General features: G+C 40.9%; 1 protein-coding gene across 1 annotated transcript in view; it reads right to left on the bottom strand.

The window, feature by feature from the left end:
- Positions 1 to 3178: 3178 nt before the first annotated feature.
- Positions 3179 to 19922, bottom strand: part of DUSP22 (dual specificity phosphatase 22) — a 43561-nt gene continuing 26817 nt past the window's right edge. The window contains exons 4-7 of the mRNA XM_066559017.1: positions 16953 to 17002; positions 11573 to 11647; positions 9879 to 10050; positions 3179 to 7022 (exon numbers count right to left, since the gene is read on the bottom strand). Of these exons, the coding sequence (XP_066415114.1) occupies positions 6837 to 7022; positions 9879 to 10050; positions 11573 to 11647; positions 16953 to 17002 (483 nt within the window). The 3' untranslated portion in view covers positions 3179 to 6836. The remainder of the gene's footprint in view (positions 7023 to 9878; positions 10051 to 11572; positions 11648 to 16952; positions 17003 to 19922) is intronic.

Raw genomic sequence — 19922 nt, 5'->3', positions numbered from 1 at the left:
TTTTGCTAGGAAAGTCATATGCTGCAGACTTAACTTGCAAAGACTTCCAAAATGCAATCCTTGGAAAAATACAGAGTGAGCATGCATATACAAGCTCATATGAAGCTGTAATTCTGACACCTTCAAAATATACTTTCTCTAAATACACAACAGAGTTTTCCCTACTTAGAAACTTTCAACTAAGTCCCATCTTGCCTTAAAATGTAAGAGAGAGGATCAAGTAAAATGTTTGCAATTAGTAGTAACCTGCACAGGATGCAGGTCCACCAATGAACATTGCTTTTTGGCATAGCAATCAGAAATAAAATATCCCTTTTGAATGTTTTCAATGACAGGCTCAACACTGTCATGGATCAGTGTTACTTATCCAAAGCATCCAGTGTTGTACAAGAGCCAGAAGGCCACAGAAGATGACAACATCCAACAAAAGGCACATCAAGCTGCAGAGAAAAGCCCCAATCATAACAGGACAGATACACAGACAGCCAGAGCGTACTTGTTAATACAATTAAGTAAATCAGCCACCTTATAACAAGAGCATTTATTAATATAAATACATACTTACAGGAAACAAATTGTTTACAAGCCACATACTGGCACTTACCCTGACTCAAGAAGTCTGGGATAAATACCAGTTATTTAAAAAAAAAAGAAACACAAAACCTCACAGAAATCCACACACAGAAAACAAAGGTAAAAGGATGTAAGGAGGGGAAGAAATGCAATAAATTGTAACAAAAAGCCCATTCACTGTATTATCCGCTGACAAATTAAATAAAAACTCACTTGCTTCCAGGGAAAGAAGGGAAAAAGGAGAATCAGAACTCAGACTTTCAAAGGGTCCATTTGTAAATGTCTTCTCCCAGGTCTAACACTGTGCTGCCAATGCCTGTATGAATAATGACCAATCAAACAACCTAAGAACACTTCACACTTCAAGTAGTTTCAGGTTTTGATCTCTCTACTCATAGTTCAATAAATAATGGAGGATAAAAACCTGCACATTCATAATTGTCCCATATGAAATGGAAACTGGGCTCAGGTCTGGCTGAAAATCCCACTTTTTGAGGCTGCTTGCAAGTGAGTTTTAGTCCTAGTTCACTGCAGATGTGTTTGGCTCACATAAGCAGAACCAAGTCTCCTACAATAGCTCAGTCTCAGGGCTGAGCTATGCAGCTGCTCAATGGCAAAAGGACACCTCTTGCTCACACTTCACTAATGCCCACTCCTAATATTTACACTAGAAACTACATGGAAAACCACAGGAAGTCACCTGTGGTGACTACAGGAAGTGACCTGTAGCTACTCACAAGCTACTCAGTTTTGGTAAAATGCAGCTGGCATAATTCACTAGAACAAAACACACATTCAAATATATAAAGAAGAATTTTTCCTTGGCTGAGAGCAGAATAATAATATTGGACAGAACAGCTAAATGTAGCAGTCAAATAGTTAAGCACAGGAGCTGGGCCACATGGAAAACAAGACCCATATTTAAAGCTCTGCTGGGAACAAAGTATGAAATTAGCTGTTTCTGTCACATGCCTTGTGTCTCCAAGGGTATCATCAGAAACACTGCACAGTGCAACACCATCTTCCTCATGCTAATATTTTCTACAGACCATCATCATTTTCCTCCCGCCAATGCAATCTTCTTGAGGAGGTGGAAGGACTCTCATAATTTGCTGGCAAGGCCAAAACCCCTTATCAGGTTATAAGCACATCTAAGGACATGCAGGTTTGCCCTCTACTTCCCTCATCTGACTGCATGGCAAGACAGGACTCCAGGAATCAGATCAAAACTGCCACTTTCCAGAACTCAGAACAGTTCCACATAACCCTGGAGGGAATGAGATACACAGTCAGGAACAGCAATACAGCACCATGGTTCCAGCACAATTTTTGCATGTGATTTGGTTAAAAATTACCCTTGAAAAGTACTAAGTGGTCAAAAGGAAGATTAAGCAGTAAAGCAGTTTTCATTTGGAAACTGCTGTTTTCCTTTAGGCAGAGGAGAAGCCTTCTCTAAAGCTTATGAGGTTTCCCTAGATCAGAAGGGATTATACTTTAAGCATGTTTTCTGTCTCATCAGTGTTGTAGTGTTGTAGGACATATATTTAAGACACTTCTATGGATAACAGATGGGTGAAAGAAGGTAATTCAAGTGTCACATAGCAGGCTGTATTGAATTTAAAGACATGAAGAGGACTGAAACATACATTAATAAAATCCGAGCTGAAGATGAATTATGTATTATGTATTATGAAATGTATTTGAACAAGGGGCATCTATCACTTCAGAGCTAACTGCAGACACACCTACTTTATTCTAGTGGAGGGTATTACTGATTAGTTGAATGCCCAAGATTCCTTAGGAATCCACATCCACACATTCCCAATACTATATAAAATAACAAATGCTGGGAGAGGAAGGAGAGGGAAAAAAAAGACTCAGAACTCACTGTGCCTGAGCATCTAATTCTGCCTTCATGATAAGGGAGTCCCACTGCAAAAATAGTTCAGCCTTCAGCAATGATTGAAATGCCCATGAGATCTGGCTATGATCTGACTGATAATAATCTCAGGTAGGTGGGCTTTTTGGTTTAGGTTTGGATATTTTTTTTTCCAATTGCCTCTCTAAGCAGAGGTAGTGTCAAGCCAGAAATTCAGTGAGCTATCTGTGTGAATTCGAACGGGGCATTTCCTCCCTTACACTCTAAGTTTTTTAATGTTTTCCCCTGAGAATCATCTGCCACTTACATCAGCTTCCTCTGATCACTACTGAGAGCCTTGAACACTGGCAGCCTGAAAACTAGGTAAGTTTTACAGCTGGTTAAGCCCTGAATCAGTGTGCTATGGAAAAGAAGGTATTTTGAAATAATAAAAAACATAGGATTCACCACATACCTCGTTCACCCCCAGCAACAATCAGTAAGACAGCAACATGCAAGATCCTCTTGGGAGACTATCAAGAGGTGCTTGTGCTGAAGATTCTTGAACTCACCTGGAAGTAGTCGGTGAAAAGAGGGGTAGTTTCAAGAAGTCTGTGCGCAGGAGAAAAAAGTAATCAAAACAACAAAATGAGTTAGTCTTGTATTCTTACTGTACCTGCAGGGATACAAACAGCGAGTAGAAACCTTCTGGACACTATCATTGATTTCAAGAAATACAAAAGCAGATCAGGTGTTAACATTTAATTTTATTTATAAAAAAATTGTAGAACGTATTAAATACAAACATTTGGAAAAAGCAATCAAGGCTTCGCTAAGATGCCCAGGAAGAGGAAGACAGAGGATCAAGAAGCTTACCAGATTTAGAATTTTTAAACTAGTGGAATAATTGCTATAATTTTTCACTGACATCTTTATAGGTGGTGGCCATTATAGCAGCCAAAGTTATTATCCCTTTTAAAAAACAGATATGATTTGCCATATCTTCCCACTCAACCACAAAATGTAAGGAAGCAACTTTTTCCATGTTAAAAAACTTAGTAATAAATACTATTAATGCATTTACCCATTACCTACATTCTAAAACACTAGACATTTGCTTATAATCACACATGGATATCAAGTTTAGCCCAAAAAAATCGATTATACATTTCAAATCTGAATATCCAATAAGGTGTTATAAACTTTATACATTTTCCAGTGAACATCAAAATGAGGACAGTGTTTTGAAGTACAGAAATAAAATAACTGAATGCATCTAATACACTACAAAGGCAAACTCCTAAGAGGTGAATTGGGTCTAGTCATGTTCCAGATAGCTGGAAAGTCCTACAAATTACCACTGAAAGTCTGGTTGGAAGACAAATCATGTCACATTCTCAGCCTGCATTAGCTCCTCTCCCTCTCTAAAAGGCTAAAGGTGAGAACTGTAGCTCTCTCTTCTGCACCCATGGTAATTAGGGAGCAAACCATCTTTCTGCTCTCTGCATGGACCAACCGGACTCAAGTTTCCTTAGACTGCTGTTGCTCTTATACTGCTCTTACCTGCAGTATGCAGTACACAAAGACCACTACACAAGATGCTGAAGGTGGAGACTGCAGGAAATACCCCTTTGCCTTTCAAAAAGAGAGAAGCACTTCCACTCACTGACAATATGGCATTCCCTCCGTCTTCCCAGCTTACCCTGTATCTGCTTTGGAGCTGCAGCATAACACACACTGATGTTGGCTATATGGCCTTAAAGCCAAACTGAGTTGCAAAAAAAATTCTGTTCATGGGACTGACTCTTTGGAGATAACCAAACTATTTAAAAAAAACAGTGCAGATTAATCTTGGACACGTGAAAATTAACAGATATCTCCCATTCTGCCTTGTATGTGCCAGAACAGTAAAAGAACTGCCACCTCACCAGCACCCACAGTGTTACTGAAAGGACAAGAGTGCCAGGAGTGTTATAGGATACACAATGTTGGCAGCCGGCTACAGGAAGGACTGGCTGGATACCTGCAAGACCACAGGCAGAACACTTCTGACAAAGCTGCCCTTTGGGGATGGGCTGATGCTGCCCTCTGTATCCTATCATGAGAAGAGGGTTGAACAAATGGACCCGCATCCTGAACGTGTGTCAGACCCTGTTACCGAGGAAAACATTTTCCAATTTTTACATCTACCCTCAGAGCACAGAAGGGACTGCCAACATGGACAATGCTGGGCTGGAATTGTTAACCAAGATTATTGTTTGCAGATCAACATCTTCAGAACAGCTAAATACCCCTCTTACCAGGCAATCACAGAGCAACTGCTGGATATACCAAACAGGCAGTGGTTCATTCAGCTGCAAGCTTGAAAACAAGGTCAGTTCCAGCACTTTTCCCAAATCCAGCAACATCCCTTACTGCAACAAAGACATGATTATCCATCTCTCATCCTGCTCAGTACACTTCAAACACTTAGTGCAATGAGAACCCTGATGCAGGCTTGACCTCAGATGAAATGGACAGGTCAGTTCCACCCCATTCCCTTTTTTCCTTTTAGGCAATTATTGATATGCATGACCCATATTTCACAAGCCATAACATATTTTTTCATGATACTTAACAAAAGATATTTAACAGCCAGAGTTTACTTGACCCAAAAGCCTTGCTCCCATCCAAAGAATTCACTGCCACCTGCAAGCAGGAAATCACATGTAGAGGAATCTTGTGAAGGAATGGGAGGCCAGAGTACCGAAGAAATTGAAAGAGACACAATTTGGATACTATTTAGTATGCTGATTGCTTCTCACTCAGTGCTCAGCTTTTAGCATGATACATACCACACTTGAACAAATGAAGGGCTTGGTTTTAGTTTTCTATCTTGGCTGTTTGGGTGGTACTTTTTATTTTCTAGAAGAAAATAAAAAATTTTATCTTTTTATCTTTAAGAAAAGTGGGCCTTCCATCCTTCAAGTCAAAGACAAGAAATCATGATCTTGGCATGAGGGCCACCCCAAATTACACCATCATAAATTAATACATTGCCCAGCATCCCTACTGACATGTCTGAAATTACACTCTTACAAACTGCTTCAGTCAGGCAATGGCTCCATTCCAGAAAAACACAGCGTTACCAAGAGCGGAGTATGGCCCCTAGTTTCAACCTAGTTTTAAATATATTGTACAAATACATTCCCATAAATCTGATCACAGCAAAATATATAGTGGTGTTTGAATGGCAGGAAAGTTGAATTCCAACAACTCTATCTTTAAACCAGTGAGAAATATGGGAAATTTTAAAAGAAAACAATAAACTTCTCATATACAGACATTTTGAAATATACGTGCACATGCACTCTCGCACACACACGCACCCACTTACTTCACTCAGTGTTAGATTAAGATTACACAAGGCAATTTTCAAGGTTGCATTTACAACCACAATGACAAGAACAGCATTTTTGAGGTAGCTGAAGTCAAAGAGCAAACCACAGCACAAGCAAAGAAACAGGTGCTGGCACTCACACCGAGCCCACTCTTTGGAGATGCACTATCGTGTGCGCAGGGGCGTGTGCTGAAGAGGCACGTGTTCCATGGGGAATGAAGGTCAGTGGTTCTGGAGACATGATAAACTATTCTCCAGAAAAACTGATGTTGGGAGACCAGATGCACAGTCAAGGGAGCACGGCTTCAATCACTGCACATCAGCTGAGCTGTGGTAACAGCCTGGGTGCTCTTGGTCTGTGGCAGCTCTGCCGACAGCTCAGTCTCACGGGCACTGAAGCAAAGACAACTGTGGCGGTTGAAGGTGTTATTACTCAGAGCTGTCTGTCCCACTTCTCTCCTAGATGCCACTGCTGGGGGAAAGCTACTTGGGCCCCTGTCTCATCTGCTCCAGCTTTCAGCCTGCACTCAAGTTCACACCCACCTCCACACTATTACCTGCCAATGGACTGTGAGCAGGAGCAGCAGAGACCCAGACTCGAGTTCCCTTCTTCAGGTGCAGTAACACCTTGGCCACACTAAGAGTGCAGAGATGCTAAACTGCCACAGCTTGAATCACCAGACTTCATCTCTCCAAGCCCTTTGCTAGCCTACAAGAGGAGTTGAGCTAACCTCACAGCAAATGCCAGGCAATGTGGGCAGAAGGGGACATAGGTGTGGCTGGCAGACAGACTGCCTCAGCCACAGTCACTGGATCCTGTCTCTGGGCACAAACAGAGCTTGATCCTGCCCGAATTACCAAACTGTGTGAAACACACTCATACACACACACACATAATGTCATCAAGAAGCTTTCTATAAATCAACAGTTTGCATGGCTTACTGCTGAAAGTCTTGAAGGTGGGATGGAAAACATGGCAAGATGTTTTGCAAAAGTAGAAAGAAAAAAAAAATCGACCTCTTGCAACTAGGTCTCTGTTGTGTAGTTGCTGTACGAGAGTGATGGCACAGATGAGAAGTTGTTATTCCACTGCCTTCCTCCAGTAGTCTGATGCAACTCTGCCTGCTCTTTGTATTTGCTCAGAAGATTTTTGGCTTCTTGCAGATCCTGAGAAGAGTTTTCCCCATATTCTTCTTTCAGCCACTGCCTGAACTGGAGAAATTGAAAAGACATATACAAAATTATGAAACAGTAACATGAAATGGGTGGAGAAGTAATTCTTCTTCCCGTCCTACAGAATTTCAATAACCTTTAGGATCATATATAGTTTAAAGAAAAGCACTGCAAATATTGCATGACCTTCAACAGCAGCATGGAATGCACAGCACAGGAACACATATTTGAAATCACTGAGACCCCTTACACCTCCTCAAATGACACATCTGTGGAACAGTTTAGCTGAGTGGACTAATACAGAGTAAGGAACACCTGCTGGGAAAGGACATCCTGGACTTGAAATCTCCCGGTTCCTGCTGCATACACAAACAATAAGAGGAATTAGCATGGAAACCAATATGATCAGTCAACTTGCCCAAGTCACAACAGGCTGCAAGAAGGTTGAAGATCAGAAAGTGAACCACTCTTACAGGTTTTTTATTATGAGCTCACAAACACCAGTAGTAAAAAATGTAGTGTGTATATCCTAATAGGTGTCTTCTAGAAAGAAACAGCCTATGAGTTTTATAAGCTATAGAATAGGACCCCATATGTTACTGATATGAATGACTGAATTTGGTACATGGTAACATATGTACCAGGCCCAGCTGATGGTCAGTCCATCTGTATCCTGCTTTGAGAGTAACCAGATATAAATGATGAGAAAAGAATCAAGCAACAGCAGGGCAATAATGCTGGGACCTTTACCCTGGCCATTTCCTCAGCTTCCAGCAATTTTCAGCTCAGGTGCTCTCAGAGGTTGAGGCAGTATCTTTGTGTCTGATAACACAAATTAATTCTTTTGTCATGATATCTCATTTTAAACCCCCATTTTTTTTACCACAAGATACCTGTATTCCAACAAGCTCCATAAGTGCATATTGTATAAATCCCCCATTCTTTTTTCTTGATTTGGACCTGCCAACAGATAACTCTGTCTTATAGGAAAGCGTGGAAATTTCACATGTTCGCTTTTTCTATCCACTCAGCTCTGACACTTTGCCTGCTGGAGAATTTGAGTCCAGCTGAGGACAATTCCAGCTGAGGAACTGCCCAACTCCTGATAATTTTGTTGAGCTCACCTGCAGAAGCAGCTAGTAAACGCAGACTCCAACTGTTGTGTCCCAGTGGGGATAATATTAATTTTCCAAACCTTAACCTTCATAGCTTTGTTGTGTTTGGGGCTCATGAAATAGCTTGATCCATAAAGGTAATTTACTAGGATACTGGGAGACAAGACCTCAACATAGATACTTCCTCCCATTCCTTAAAGAGGTCCTCAGGCAAATCTGAAGCCTCAGGCTACCATGTGGAAGTTTGGAACAGGTGCAAACTATGTCATGACCTTAGTGACTAAACCTCATCCTTTAGGACCTTTAAGATCTAGAGGACAACATTCCAGAGAGGCCACAGGATACCACCACCCTTTAGGGGAACAGCAAAACACCAAATGCTGCTGAAATCTGAAAAAAGTTCACGCCCTTGGCAGATGGCATCATTCCACCGAAATCAGGTGTGTAAACAGACACCTGCTGAGGATGTGGTTGCTCTTAAGAGACACTAAGAAACTACAGCCCAGCCAGTGAATACAGGTGGATACTTCTTTTTGCAACCTACTGCCTCCCCCTCAGTGAATAAAGACAGAATGCACAGTCCATGGTGGATGAAAAAAGAGAGACGTTACTGTCTTTATCAGGCTATTTGCATACAGCCTTAATTGTCATTGCTGTTAGACCAAACCAATTAGAGTAGAAATGACTGTAAGGGAGGAAGGAGACAAGTCTGGAAAGTCCCTCTCTGTCTTTTGTCTCTTAAAAATCAGTTACTCTACCATTTACACCAGTTCCAAATGATCCAGGAAACATTCAGTTACATATTAAAAAAAAACGCAAATATTTACAGTTGCTAACTGCATCACGCAAAACAAATGGTAATTTCTAAACTCTGAGCTTTCTGCAGCAGAATGACAGGGATGGAATAAAAAAAACAACATCCTTTGTCTTGTGTATTTTGCTTTGCGACTTTGGTTCACCTCTGTTGTTATTTTTAATGAGCACAACAGGCACAAAAGCCCACACAACAACAACAACATGCTGAGCAATGGAAAATGGAAGGGACGGCCACAGCAGGTTGGTAACGTAAGTGGAAGTCACCAATCACCCACAGGGAGCAGGTCTTTTGCGTAGGATGGGGTTTTTTGGAGTAAGAAACTAATTTTTGTTTTATGAAACCCCTTTAGCTATCCTACCCTTTCATTGATTCTCCTAGTCCTACAAAACCTTCAAAAGGCTCACAAGAAAAAAAAGGTTCAGATCTGAGGCTGCCCTAAACATCAGAAAATTTATCAAGTCTTAGCCACAGAAGGTGGGAGGGGGGTCACAACACACAAATCATAATGAGGACTTAGTTTAACTCCTGGACATGAAGGATTTGTGATGATGATTTCTTTCCTGCTATTCCAAATGAATGTGTTAGGGGGAAACTCACTACTTTTATACAACTGATAGTTATAGGTTGGCCTTTCACCTATGTTCTGAGAACTCACCCTTTACCTTTTACTCCTCTAAAGGTGTTAATCTTCAACTGCGTCTTAGCTCACATGAAACAACCACCAGACAGCACAGTTGGGCAGGAGGTGTTTAGATGCTGTGCTTGATCCCTTCTCCCATCCAGCATTCCCTGATACCTTCAGATCTATCTGTATCTCCTTAGTAGAACTGGCTGGGCTGAGAAGCCATTCCATCAAAGCAAAAACAGGGAGTCAGATAAACCACACAGACCAAAAATAGTGAGAAGTAGCTCATGATCTGACTTGGAGTTGTGTTTCCCAGCTCTTTGTTGTAGTTCATTTACCTGATCAACATCATGCTTCTCGAATTCCTGCAGCTGTCTCTGGAAGCCCATGTTTGGATTGGCACAGGACCTCGCCGCGCGGACAACTGACAGCGCATCTTCCCAGCCAAAGTCTGTGATGGTCATGATGTAGGCAACCACCAGTGTGACACTCCTGGAGACACCTGCAAGGCTGCATGGAAAAGGGCATGCAATACACTGAAGCAGTGCTGCACTTTATGTGTCACAGCTAAAAGCATTACTTCTCAACATCACAGACTGCAGTGTTGCTTGCCATGAGGAAGAAATACTATAATATTTGAGTTAAATGGCTTTGGTGCTACTTTTTTAAATGCAGTAGAAAAAAATCTACATGATCAAGAAAGTGAGTTTTGAGTGGTAATTCATAGGAGGCTGAAAAGGAAGAAAGAAGTATGAAGCAGTCACAAAAGCAGGGGACAGTGCACACATTCTAAGTTAGATTTGGGTTTTAAAACGGCAGAAGTAAGTCACCCACTTTCTTTCTTCTATTTATAAAGATCAGAGCAGTGAAATAAGACTGTTTCCTCTCCACCATGAATAAAGGCTGCAATTTCATGGGGGCCAAAATGAACTTTAACTGAACCAATAAGAGGTACATATGTCTGGTTGCTTGAGTTCCTCTTTCTGCTATTGACTGCATTGTGCAGCTTAAACTCTCAGGACTCCAGTTTCCCCAGATGAAAAGCTGGGATAGAGTAAGAATCATTCATTATGCCTGGTTGGACAACACTGGACAAACTCAGAATCATTTCTATTGAGAGTATAAAGAATGTGTTAGAGTTATATTTACTACAGTAAAAATATAGTTACCAGACTCTTTCACCATTTTATGTTTCTGAATACTTCACAAATTTATGTTTTTTAAAATTCTATCAGTATTCAGACTACTTATTCTACTTATTGTTTTCCATACACCAAGACTAACCAAATGGCTCATGCATAGCGCTGTCATGAGTCAATAGCAAAGTGAGGATTTATACTCAGGGCCTGTGTACAAGTCCAGTGTTCAAATCATGAGATGACTCTGATTCCAGATATAGACTCAGATATGTCCTCTGGACATACAGTACAAACACCACAACCAATAGCAGAGAGCAAGAAAAAACCCAGGGTGGGATTTCCTCTTCTATTCTTTACAGTCCCAGGAGCGTCTCTCCAATCAGGGTCTTGCTACTAACAAATGCAACATTTGAATGTTCAGCAGTTTAAGGAAAAGAAAGAGGGAAAAAATCAATTTCTGTTCAAACAGGTTTTTTTAACAACTCTGAAGTCACCAAAACAGCTGTTAGAGAAACTAATCAAATTATTAGGATTATGGAAATCACATTTAGAAATACAGTGATTAAAATGATGAGAAATAAATAGTATGTCTTCAGCCAACACATTCCTAGTCAAATAAATCCTACAAAAATGCTTGATAAGAGAAGGTCAAGAATAATTTCTTGGGCTCCTTTCATCTCCAAGCAGCTGCCCACCCCAGAGACTCGAAAGTCCTAGCATAAGGCTTTAAAAGCATTTGCGAATCTTCTGGGGCTTTTTGAATAAAGGAAGCAATTCAGTCCAAGAGGATTTTGCTACAGAGGGGAGATGACCACTAATTTATTAAAATTATGAACATCCAAATCAAGGTAGAGAAACCCCTAAAAAGTTTTTTTAGTGAGCAGTATACATACCAGTGAACTAAGCAGCCTTCACCTGTGAGCCGGCACTCATGGATAAATTTGATGCTCTCTCTGAAATGCCTTGCTCTGAAAACAAAAGCAGAAGGAGGATAAAGAAAGTGCTGCATTTAGTAAAATCACTACTTAGAAAGAAAGAAATATATCCGAAAGCTCACCTCACACTGTTTCTAGAATTTAGAACTGAATACAGGTCTTACAAAGTAAAAGTTATTGTCTGCCAATGAAACACAGAACTCACTGGCATAAATTATTTGCCACTCTATCCAAGTAAGAAACTGGTATTTTAGGCACTACAGTGTGATAAACTTTATTCTGATGACTGTCAAGTCTGTATTTCAGTTTGTGTTTGATTCTTCTTTAAAGCAGTGACTTGACCTCACATGTCCTTGTGTGCTCAGATGTCAGGTGGAATCCAGCACAACTGCACGAGCAGCTCTCCAGACATAATGTCCCTCACAAAGAGACACTACCTGCTACCCAAACTCATGCTTAACTCTAACTCTACCTCCTCCTTCAAGCCATGTGCTAGGGCATGTCTAAGCATTAAGACTTTCTGCTTGGCTATGTGAAATCACTTCCTTTTGTCTCTGCTATGAAAAAAATCTCAATTCAAGCCCTGTTTTCTTAAGTTCCTTCCAGTCTTTTCCTTTCAGACAGCAGTACCCCTTCTGCCCACATTCAGGGCGTCAGCCTACAGCCCACCCATTTTAAAGCAGCAGAGGACAAAACCTAGAGAAGACTCCATTTGCAAACTTTAGGATTTATAATCTCATTATCCTTTACACACACCCCTTTCACTGTGCCCCTTAAGTGGGGCATAGCGAAGGACAGCAAGCAGGCAGCTGTCATCATGAGTGAATATGCAGCACTGCCTCTTTGCATTCCAGTTCCAAGTTGCTCACCCTGCCTTTCCACCTGCAAAGCCTTTGGCGCTTCCTGCAGTTTACCACAGGTGCAAGCAGCACCTCTTAGCTCAGCAGAGATGGATTTCACAGTGGCCTTTGAGTGCTCTTGCAATTCAAGCTCACTAGCAGCAGCAATAGAGGCAACACAGGCAGAGGAAAGAGGTTCTTAGGGGGCAGTCATTGCCAGGCCTGCTGGCAAGGTCAAACCTGAAAGCACACTGCGCTCAACACCCATGAAACACAACGTCCTGTATTCAAGATGTTTCCCCTTTCTGGGTGAATATTATACCACAAGGGTAACAGAAAAAAACCTCAGCCCAGCACCAGCAGCCACACAAAAATCAGGAATACCCACATAAAAGGAAGCTTCCCTTCCTGCCTAACAGTGCAGCTGCTGATACTGTAAATACTCCTGTCCTGAAGGACAACACTGATGCAGAGTGTCACTGACTGCAGAACTTGCAAAGGCAAGGATATCTAACTGGAATAAACAAAAAGGTTCCCAAGCACGGGACTCCCTTTCCAATGCAGTTCCTGCATCGCTGGATACAACATGGAAAACACAGCTGGAGAAGACCTCAGCAGCTTATATGGAAAATCTCAAGGCACAATGCACTCCCAAGCCTTAGGACAGCAGGTCAACTCAGGCTTTTATGTTTCTCAAGGAACTGATGAAGCATGCGGGTAAATGAAGACAAAGCCTTACAAATGCATGTGTACTCGGACTGCCATGCCAAACCACTGTCACTGCTGAGTTCTAACAAATCATGGTGCTCAGGTCTGCCAGGGGAGCACAAGAGGTTTCACGTAAACAAACTTAGAGGACAAATGAGATCTCTGGCTATATGTGCAAGAGGCTTTGCTATTGCACAATGAAGAGCTTAGCAGAGATTGAAAGAATTCACTCAGATGCAGCTTGGTTAGGTCTGTATTATCTGACCTGATCTTCTTTTCTTTTCCTCTCTAGAAAACCTGGCCAGGAGGGCAGCTTCATGCACCAGTGAATTTGTTTCAATGGTCTCACACAAGTTTTGGTAAGACACTTTCAACACTCTGGTTTGAAAAATATCTGTGACTGAGCATATAACACCTTTGCAAGGTAGTAAACATTGTGAACTCCATTCACCCAGTTTTCTTCACCCTTCCTCACTGCTGATGCTCAGTCTTCTGATGTGCTTTCAAGTGTGTTTACAGGCATTCATGAAAATGAGAAGAGAAATACATCTACAATTAGTGCTGCTCTATAGCACCCTGGCCCCTCCTCACCTTGAGCCAGAGAAAAGGAGGTTATGTACTCCTCCACAGCCCTATGGCATCAGGGTCTCTTCTGGAGCAGCAGACACAGTTGCCTAAACTCATTTTCAAGGTTATGGTAACACCATATTGAGATGAAAACTAACACTGAGGACCAGTTAGCTGTGTGGCAAGTGCCAGACACAAAGAAGAGAATGGTAAGTCTTACACTAACCACAGAACAGTTGACTATCATCTCTAACAGGAAAGCACTTGACAAATATGTTGATTTGCAGCCCATTTGTTGGACTTCAGGACAATTTATTGCATGGTATCTGGCTCTTGCATCTCCCAGCTGAAAGCTGGGTCCTGAACTGCATCATCTTTACAGTGGGAAAACACCACAGGAAGAAGCACCAGTACAACACCCCTACCAGGATGATGTAGAAGTTATCTGCACTTACGCATTAGCACGCTGCATAATTCAAAACTAGACCAAGAGCAGAGTTATGATACCAGAGCTATATTTTCGTTTGTTGCTAGTTAGACTTCTACAAAGATTTACAAAGGTTAAGAAGACAGCATCCAAATCAGATAGGACAAAGCATCTTGATGTTTCTTTGCTTTGGTGATGTAGAAGGAAAAAAATCTACCAAAATTTTCTCCTCTTAATAGGTCATCTGGCTTCTGCATTATCACCACTAACCACCTGACTATTGGATGTTAATTCCTTAGAAACAGGCAGCCAAAGACAATTAACTGGAACAGGGTAGGAAAGGAAGATTTTATTTTATATATATAGAAATAACTTTTTAGTGATGACTTCTATAGAGGATGACATTTCTGGAGCAGTTACTGGCCCAAGGTAAAATTCTCACAGACCAGATGTTGATTTAACATCTAGGAAGTACCTTGAGTCTGAAAAGCAATTGCTTTCTCCCTATGCCTGCTAAGGGCAGAACAGGGGAGTAAAATAAAGCTTTTGAGACACTTTAGTGAACACTCACATGCTAACAGGGGAATTCCTGCTGTATTTCCCTGGCAAGTCATCCCTCTCAGGAAAAGATCTCCACTAAACAAGTTTTCTAGGACTAAATGTGCATTATATACACAAGAAACCAGAGGTTTCCTTCAGAAAAACTGAGCTGAAGTGCATTAAGAGCTCACAGTCCCAAAATTCAGTGGGTAAAAGGCTTCCAGTTGGTCCTTGCTGTTGGGAAACAGACAAGAGAGCAGAGTGCACCCCATCAGTTGTGCCTGATGGGCTCATTGCTAAGAGAACACAAGGACCTGCAATACAGGATTGTGCTTGGTTGGTTGTTTTTTTCTCCCTAGAAAGAAACCAACAAAATCCTTCTTTAAGAAGAGGGTAGACATGCAAAGATGTTGCAGAGGGACCAATTCCCTTCCTGTTCCCTAGCCATCCCTCCCTCCACAGTGGGCACAGGCAGTATGGTTAACCACTCCTAGATAAGACTGCATCCAGTCCTCACAGGCTGAACAAAAAGAACTTCCTCTTTCTTTCAGAAGACTGCATGTGCAAAGCAAGTGATGGTGCTATTTGTGAGCATCATGATTTGATTTTACTTGAAGGCCTGGACTGTATAAAGTAAAAGAAGAAAAATCAGTTACTCATCAAGTTTTATTTTAAGTGATTGAATGTATCAGTATTAGAAGTAATGACGTTTGCTTGCAACCACCTGATACCAAAGCAAGTATTTTAGATGCCTGCAGTGTAACAGAAACAATACTCATGCAAATATTCTATCTTCTTACTGAAGCCTTAAGAGCCTTGGTACTGTGCCAGACAGCTCGAGCACAGGAGCTGGTTTTGCAATATAACTCCTTGATATTTAACAGTGAGGGAACTGTACATTGATTAATGTTCATCATAAATGCCATTCTTTCTCTTCCCATTCCCAATTGATCTCTATTAACAAAGGAAGCAGATTTAGAAAATGTTGTCGAAAATGCTACACACTTCAAAAAGCCAATGAACAGTTAATGACGTGTGAATGTTTTCCTCTAACCTCATATTAGCTTTCCTTCCCAAAATGATACTTCTTTAAATGTATTTATTTTTATTCTAAAGATTAAGGCCATGGAAGTTATCCATGACAAAGGCATTAGCTCTCTGCCTTCTCATTACAGACCTGAAATTTAGGGGATTAGGGTGTTTTTTATTGCGGGTGGGGTGTAGTGCTTTTTTTTCCCCTTCCCCTAAAATCATGACAGAAATGCAGAATGAAAAGGCAAATCATCACACATCAAGTGCCACACTGGAATCTTTCTAGAGTATGAGAAACACATGCTCTAAAAATATCTCCCAAAAGCATGAGCCAGAAAATTGCTGTGATACAAGAGAAAAGCAGTGCTGCACTTCCTTCTGTACCTAGCAGGCCTCTTTCCACTACTTGTTTCTCTACCAAAACTTGGTAGCAGGATGTGGCTGAAACCCCCCTCACCTCTCCCAAACATAAACAGTGAGCTCTAGAAGAAAGAGCTGGTCACCATCCAGGTTCTTTTGTTTTGATATCTCTTTGGAATCAAGACTTGCCATGCTCAATTAAAACCAGGGTAAATCAATTAGCGTTACATGAACTTTAGCAGAGATGAGAAAGAGCAGGGCTTGGCACCCTAGTTGCAGTATCTATGGCCTCAAGGTGAGAGTCACTGCAGGGCAGAAAACTCCCTGCCACGCCAGCTTATACTAAGAGCAGCAGGGACTTCTGAGGCAGGTTCAAGAAGTCCCCAGCAGATTGTCACAGCAGTAGTTTGCATACAGGGATTTTGTTTTGAAGGCCCACTGTGAGGAATTTATTTCAACCCTTGAGGCACCAGGCTTCAAACATCTTTCAAATATTTTGTTTTGTTAATGGCTGCAGTTGGCACTAAAAAAAAAAAAAAAAAAAAAAAAAAAGGAGCCAAACAACACAAAGATTTACAAAAACAGTAAAACAGTGGCTAGAATAAACTGTGACTGAATTAGGCCCAGATTCACTAAGGAATTCCTGAAGTTTAAGGCCACAAATCAAGAGTGTTTACATACTGAGACTCCTAAAAACACACACAAAAAGCAGGGTGAAATGAAGTGTTACTGTGTTTTCTTAACGGATTAGACCTCACATTTGTGTAATACTCATTAGAGATCAGAATCAGAGCTTTCAGCAAATTTTAAAATAGGCATCATGGGATTTCTGGGGTTTTGTGATTTACTTTTAAAAAATACTTACAAGTTCTGTGAGGGTGAGTCAGCAGCAGGAATACACAGATACTTCATTCCCTGTGTAAAGAAGCAAAAAGGTATGAGAAGAAAAGATTCAAGTTAAACACATTCATCCATCACAGCACAAGTCCTGCTCTAGACTGGTGGAATATTAATGATTTTGAGGAAGCAGCACCATCATTCAGACAGAGATCATCTCTATACAGTCAGATTTAAAAAGACTTGCTTTCACATTGCTATGGCGCCAGCATATAGCTTAGTTATGCATCTCCCAAGGCCAATAGTGAGCTTCTAAAAAAAGGAGCATCTATACGAAAAAGATCTAAACTTCTTTCTAAAAACACAATTGTTCTTACATTTCTAGGAAAATGAAGCTGCATTTTCTCCTGCCCTTCTCTTTCTCCGAACAGATGTTACAGCCTGAAATTGTGATATGCAGTTTCTTTTAAACTCACACAATCATTTTTCTTTACCCAGTTGATAAACCAAACAAAATTTATTTCAAAGAAGAAACATGTTTGTGGTACAGAGAAGAAACATCTTTGTGGACTTTGGTTTTTTTTATTTTTGGAAACCTTCAAGAAGGACAACCATAAAACTCATACTTTTTTTCCACAAAGTTAGCCTCTCTTTCTTAGTCAGCTATCATAATAAGTTACCAGATCAAGTAGGGAAGTTAGATAACCATTTCTGATGCATTAAAAACGTCACTGGATATATTTAAAACAACACATCTACAATCCTACACTACTGCTTTGCATTGTCAATGCTCATTTCAACTGTCATTTTATTTTCAAAAGTTTTTTTGCTCCTATGACTGTTAAGAAATGGAAAAATTCTGAAAGCACATTTAGGTGACTTCTCCAATAGGATTTCCAGAATACATTCTGCAGCTCAGACACACAAAACTACATTATTCACGGGAAATCTATTGAATTTCCTCAGATGCTGAGCTATGACTTCTTCAGATGCACTTGTAAAAACAAGAATTCAAGCAAAAGGGTCATTATAAAATGCAACTAAATCCATCCTTTTGTAACAATGCACACTCCTGTAAAAATCCAAATAATCATGTTTATGTTGAACATAAACATGTTCAACACCACACACGGAAAGTCGCAGATTTATGTACAAGAGATGCTTTGCCAACAAGGTGGAACAATCTGCCACCCACCAGGCATTTTATTTGCCAGCTGGGGAAAGAAGAGGAATTTTTACTGCTCAAGTGTGTGGCTACCTGAGGCAGCATTATCTACAAACCCTTTGCTTCGCTGGCTCAGAAACCCCTCCATATTTCCGCTATATATACTTTGTTCCTTCACTTGCCATTGCACAAATAGCTCTTTTACAAGAGATCCTGACCCCAGCACCATGACACACCCCTGCAAGGTGCACAAACTTCACCACTATGTCAGAGAGATTGTGGGAAACAATCAGAAACAGTCAGAAACATTGTGGGAAACCAGGAGGGCTCCACAGCCAAAAGCTGATCCAGAACAACTTATATAGATACACTCATTTAGAAAGAGAGCATAGCAGCAATACGTATATCGATAGGCTGCTGAGCCAAGGATAATTAATTATATTGACAGATTAATTACAATAATAAGCATTTGTATGACACATCTGAGAGCTTTGTGTTGGACACTAGTATCACTTCAAGTGAGTCACTCCAGTAGAACAAGGGCCTGAGACCCAAAAGTAAATTTACATGCTATTCTTTCCCCATCACCTCTAGCAACTCCATACCATCAAAAAATTGAAAATTGAGGACAGGAGATGGGTTAGCTCTGGAGTGCAGTACGTGCCAGAAGGTTCTGTTCTCTTCTCCAGCACACGCTGACGCAAGTTGTTCCGCAGATTTCAGAAGCCATGGCACAGGCCGAGTGCAGAGGGGCTTTCAGATTGTGCTCACTCTAAAAGCAGAAGTAGCACCCAGCACAAATGTAAGACCTGCAATGTTCCTTTTTTTGTCATGGCTGGGTAGTTCCAACTACTGCAAGCAAGCATGAAACCAGCCTATGATAGACCACACATGGTCCCAAATGGCTCATCCAAAGCCTGATCCTGGACATCTTCAGCATTTACAACTTCCAGCGAAGCCCACAGCACACTTTTCATTACTGGGCTTGCAAATGCTCAGCATCAGCCTGTTAGCTTTATTAATAAATCTTCTCAGAAAGGAGATGGTTTAAGTTACTGGAATTTGGTATTTTGACTGATGTATATCACCTGTGTTTTTGGAAGGCTGTGGTGATGGACTCCTCCCTGTGAGGAAATAATCACACACTCAACTCAGAAATAGTTAGAGGTGGGATTTCAAAAGTACTGTGCAGTGACCTAACCCATCTCCCACAAAAATCAACAGTGAAACTCTCAGCAACTTCAAGCCAAACACAGTTTGGCCAGAGTTGGTAACTCCTGAGGATCCCACCCTACCATCTAGTTTTGTTTCTCTTGGTTGAAATAATAATTACAATAATGGGATCAAATACCATTCATCATAATTGTATACTTGAAATACAACATCGCTACAAAATTGTATGAAGCAGGTATTCATACACGAGACTCAGGATTTTTTGTGTAGATATTCCTACATTGATTGCTGCAATTAGATTTTCCTCACACATACTGTATAGACTTTCTTTTTTTTTAAACATATCAGCAATAGGAAGACACAATTGCTGAACTCTGCTGTTTGTGACTCTTTTTGGAAAAAAAACTACCCAGGATCACAATATTTGTATATCTGTGCCCCAAGACACTACTGTCTTTCCTGTGCACATAACCTGCAGGTACTGTCGAAGAACTGTCCCAAAGGGACCTCCCAAGCAGAACAGTTTATGCCAAGCAAACAAACAGCTACCTACAACATATAATATAGGGTACTAGCATGCAAGGAAGACAGAAACACCACTATTTTCTTACCTAGCAGTTTGTTTGCCATTCTCAAACTGCGAAGCATAAAATGTTAGGT

Source organism: Molothrus aeneus, chromosome 1 (assembly GCF_037042795.1).
Source record: "Molothrus aeneus isolate 106 chromosome 1, BPBGC_Maene_1.0, whole genome shotgun sequence".
Lineage (NCBI taxonomy): Eukaryota > Metazoa > Chordata > Aves > Passeriformes > Icteridae > Molothrus > Molothrus aeneus.
This window is presented reverse-complemented; position numbering and strand designations above follow the sequence as displayed.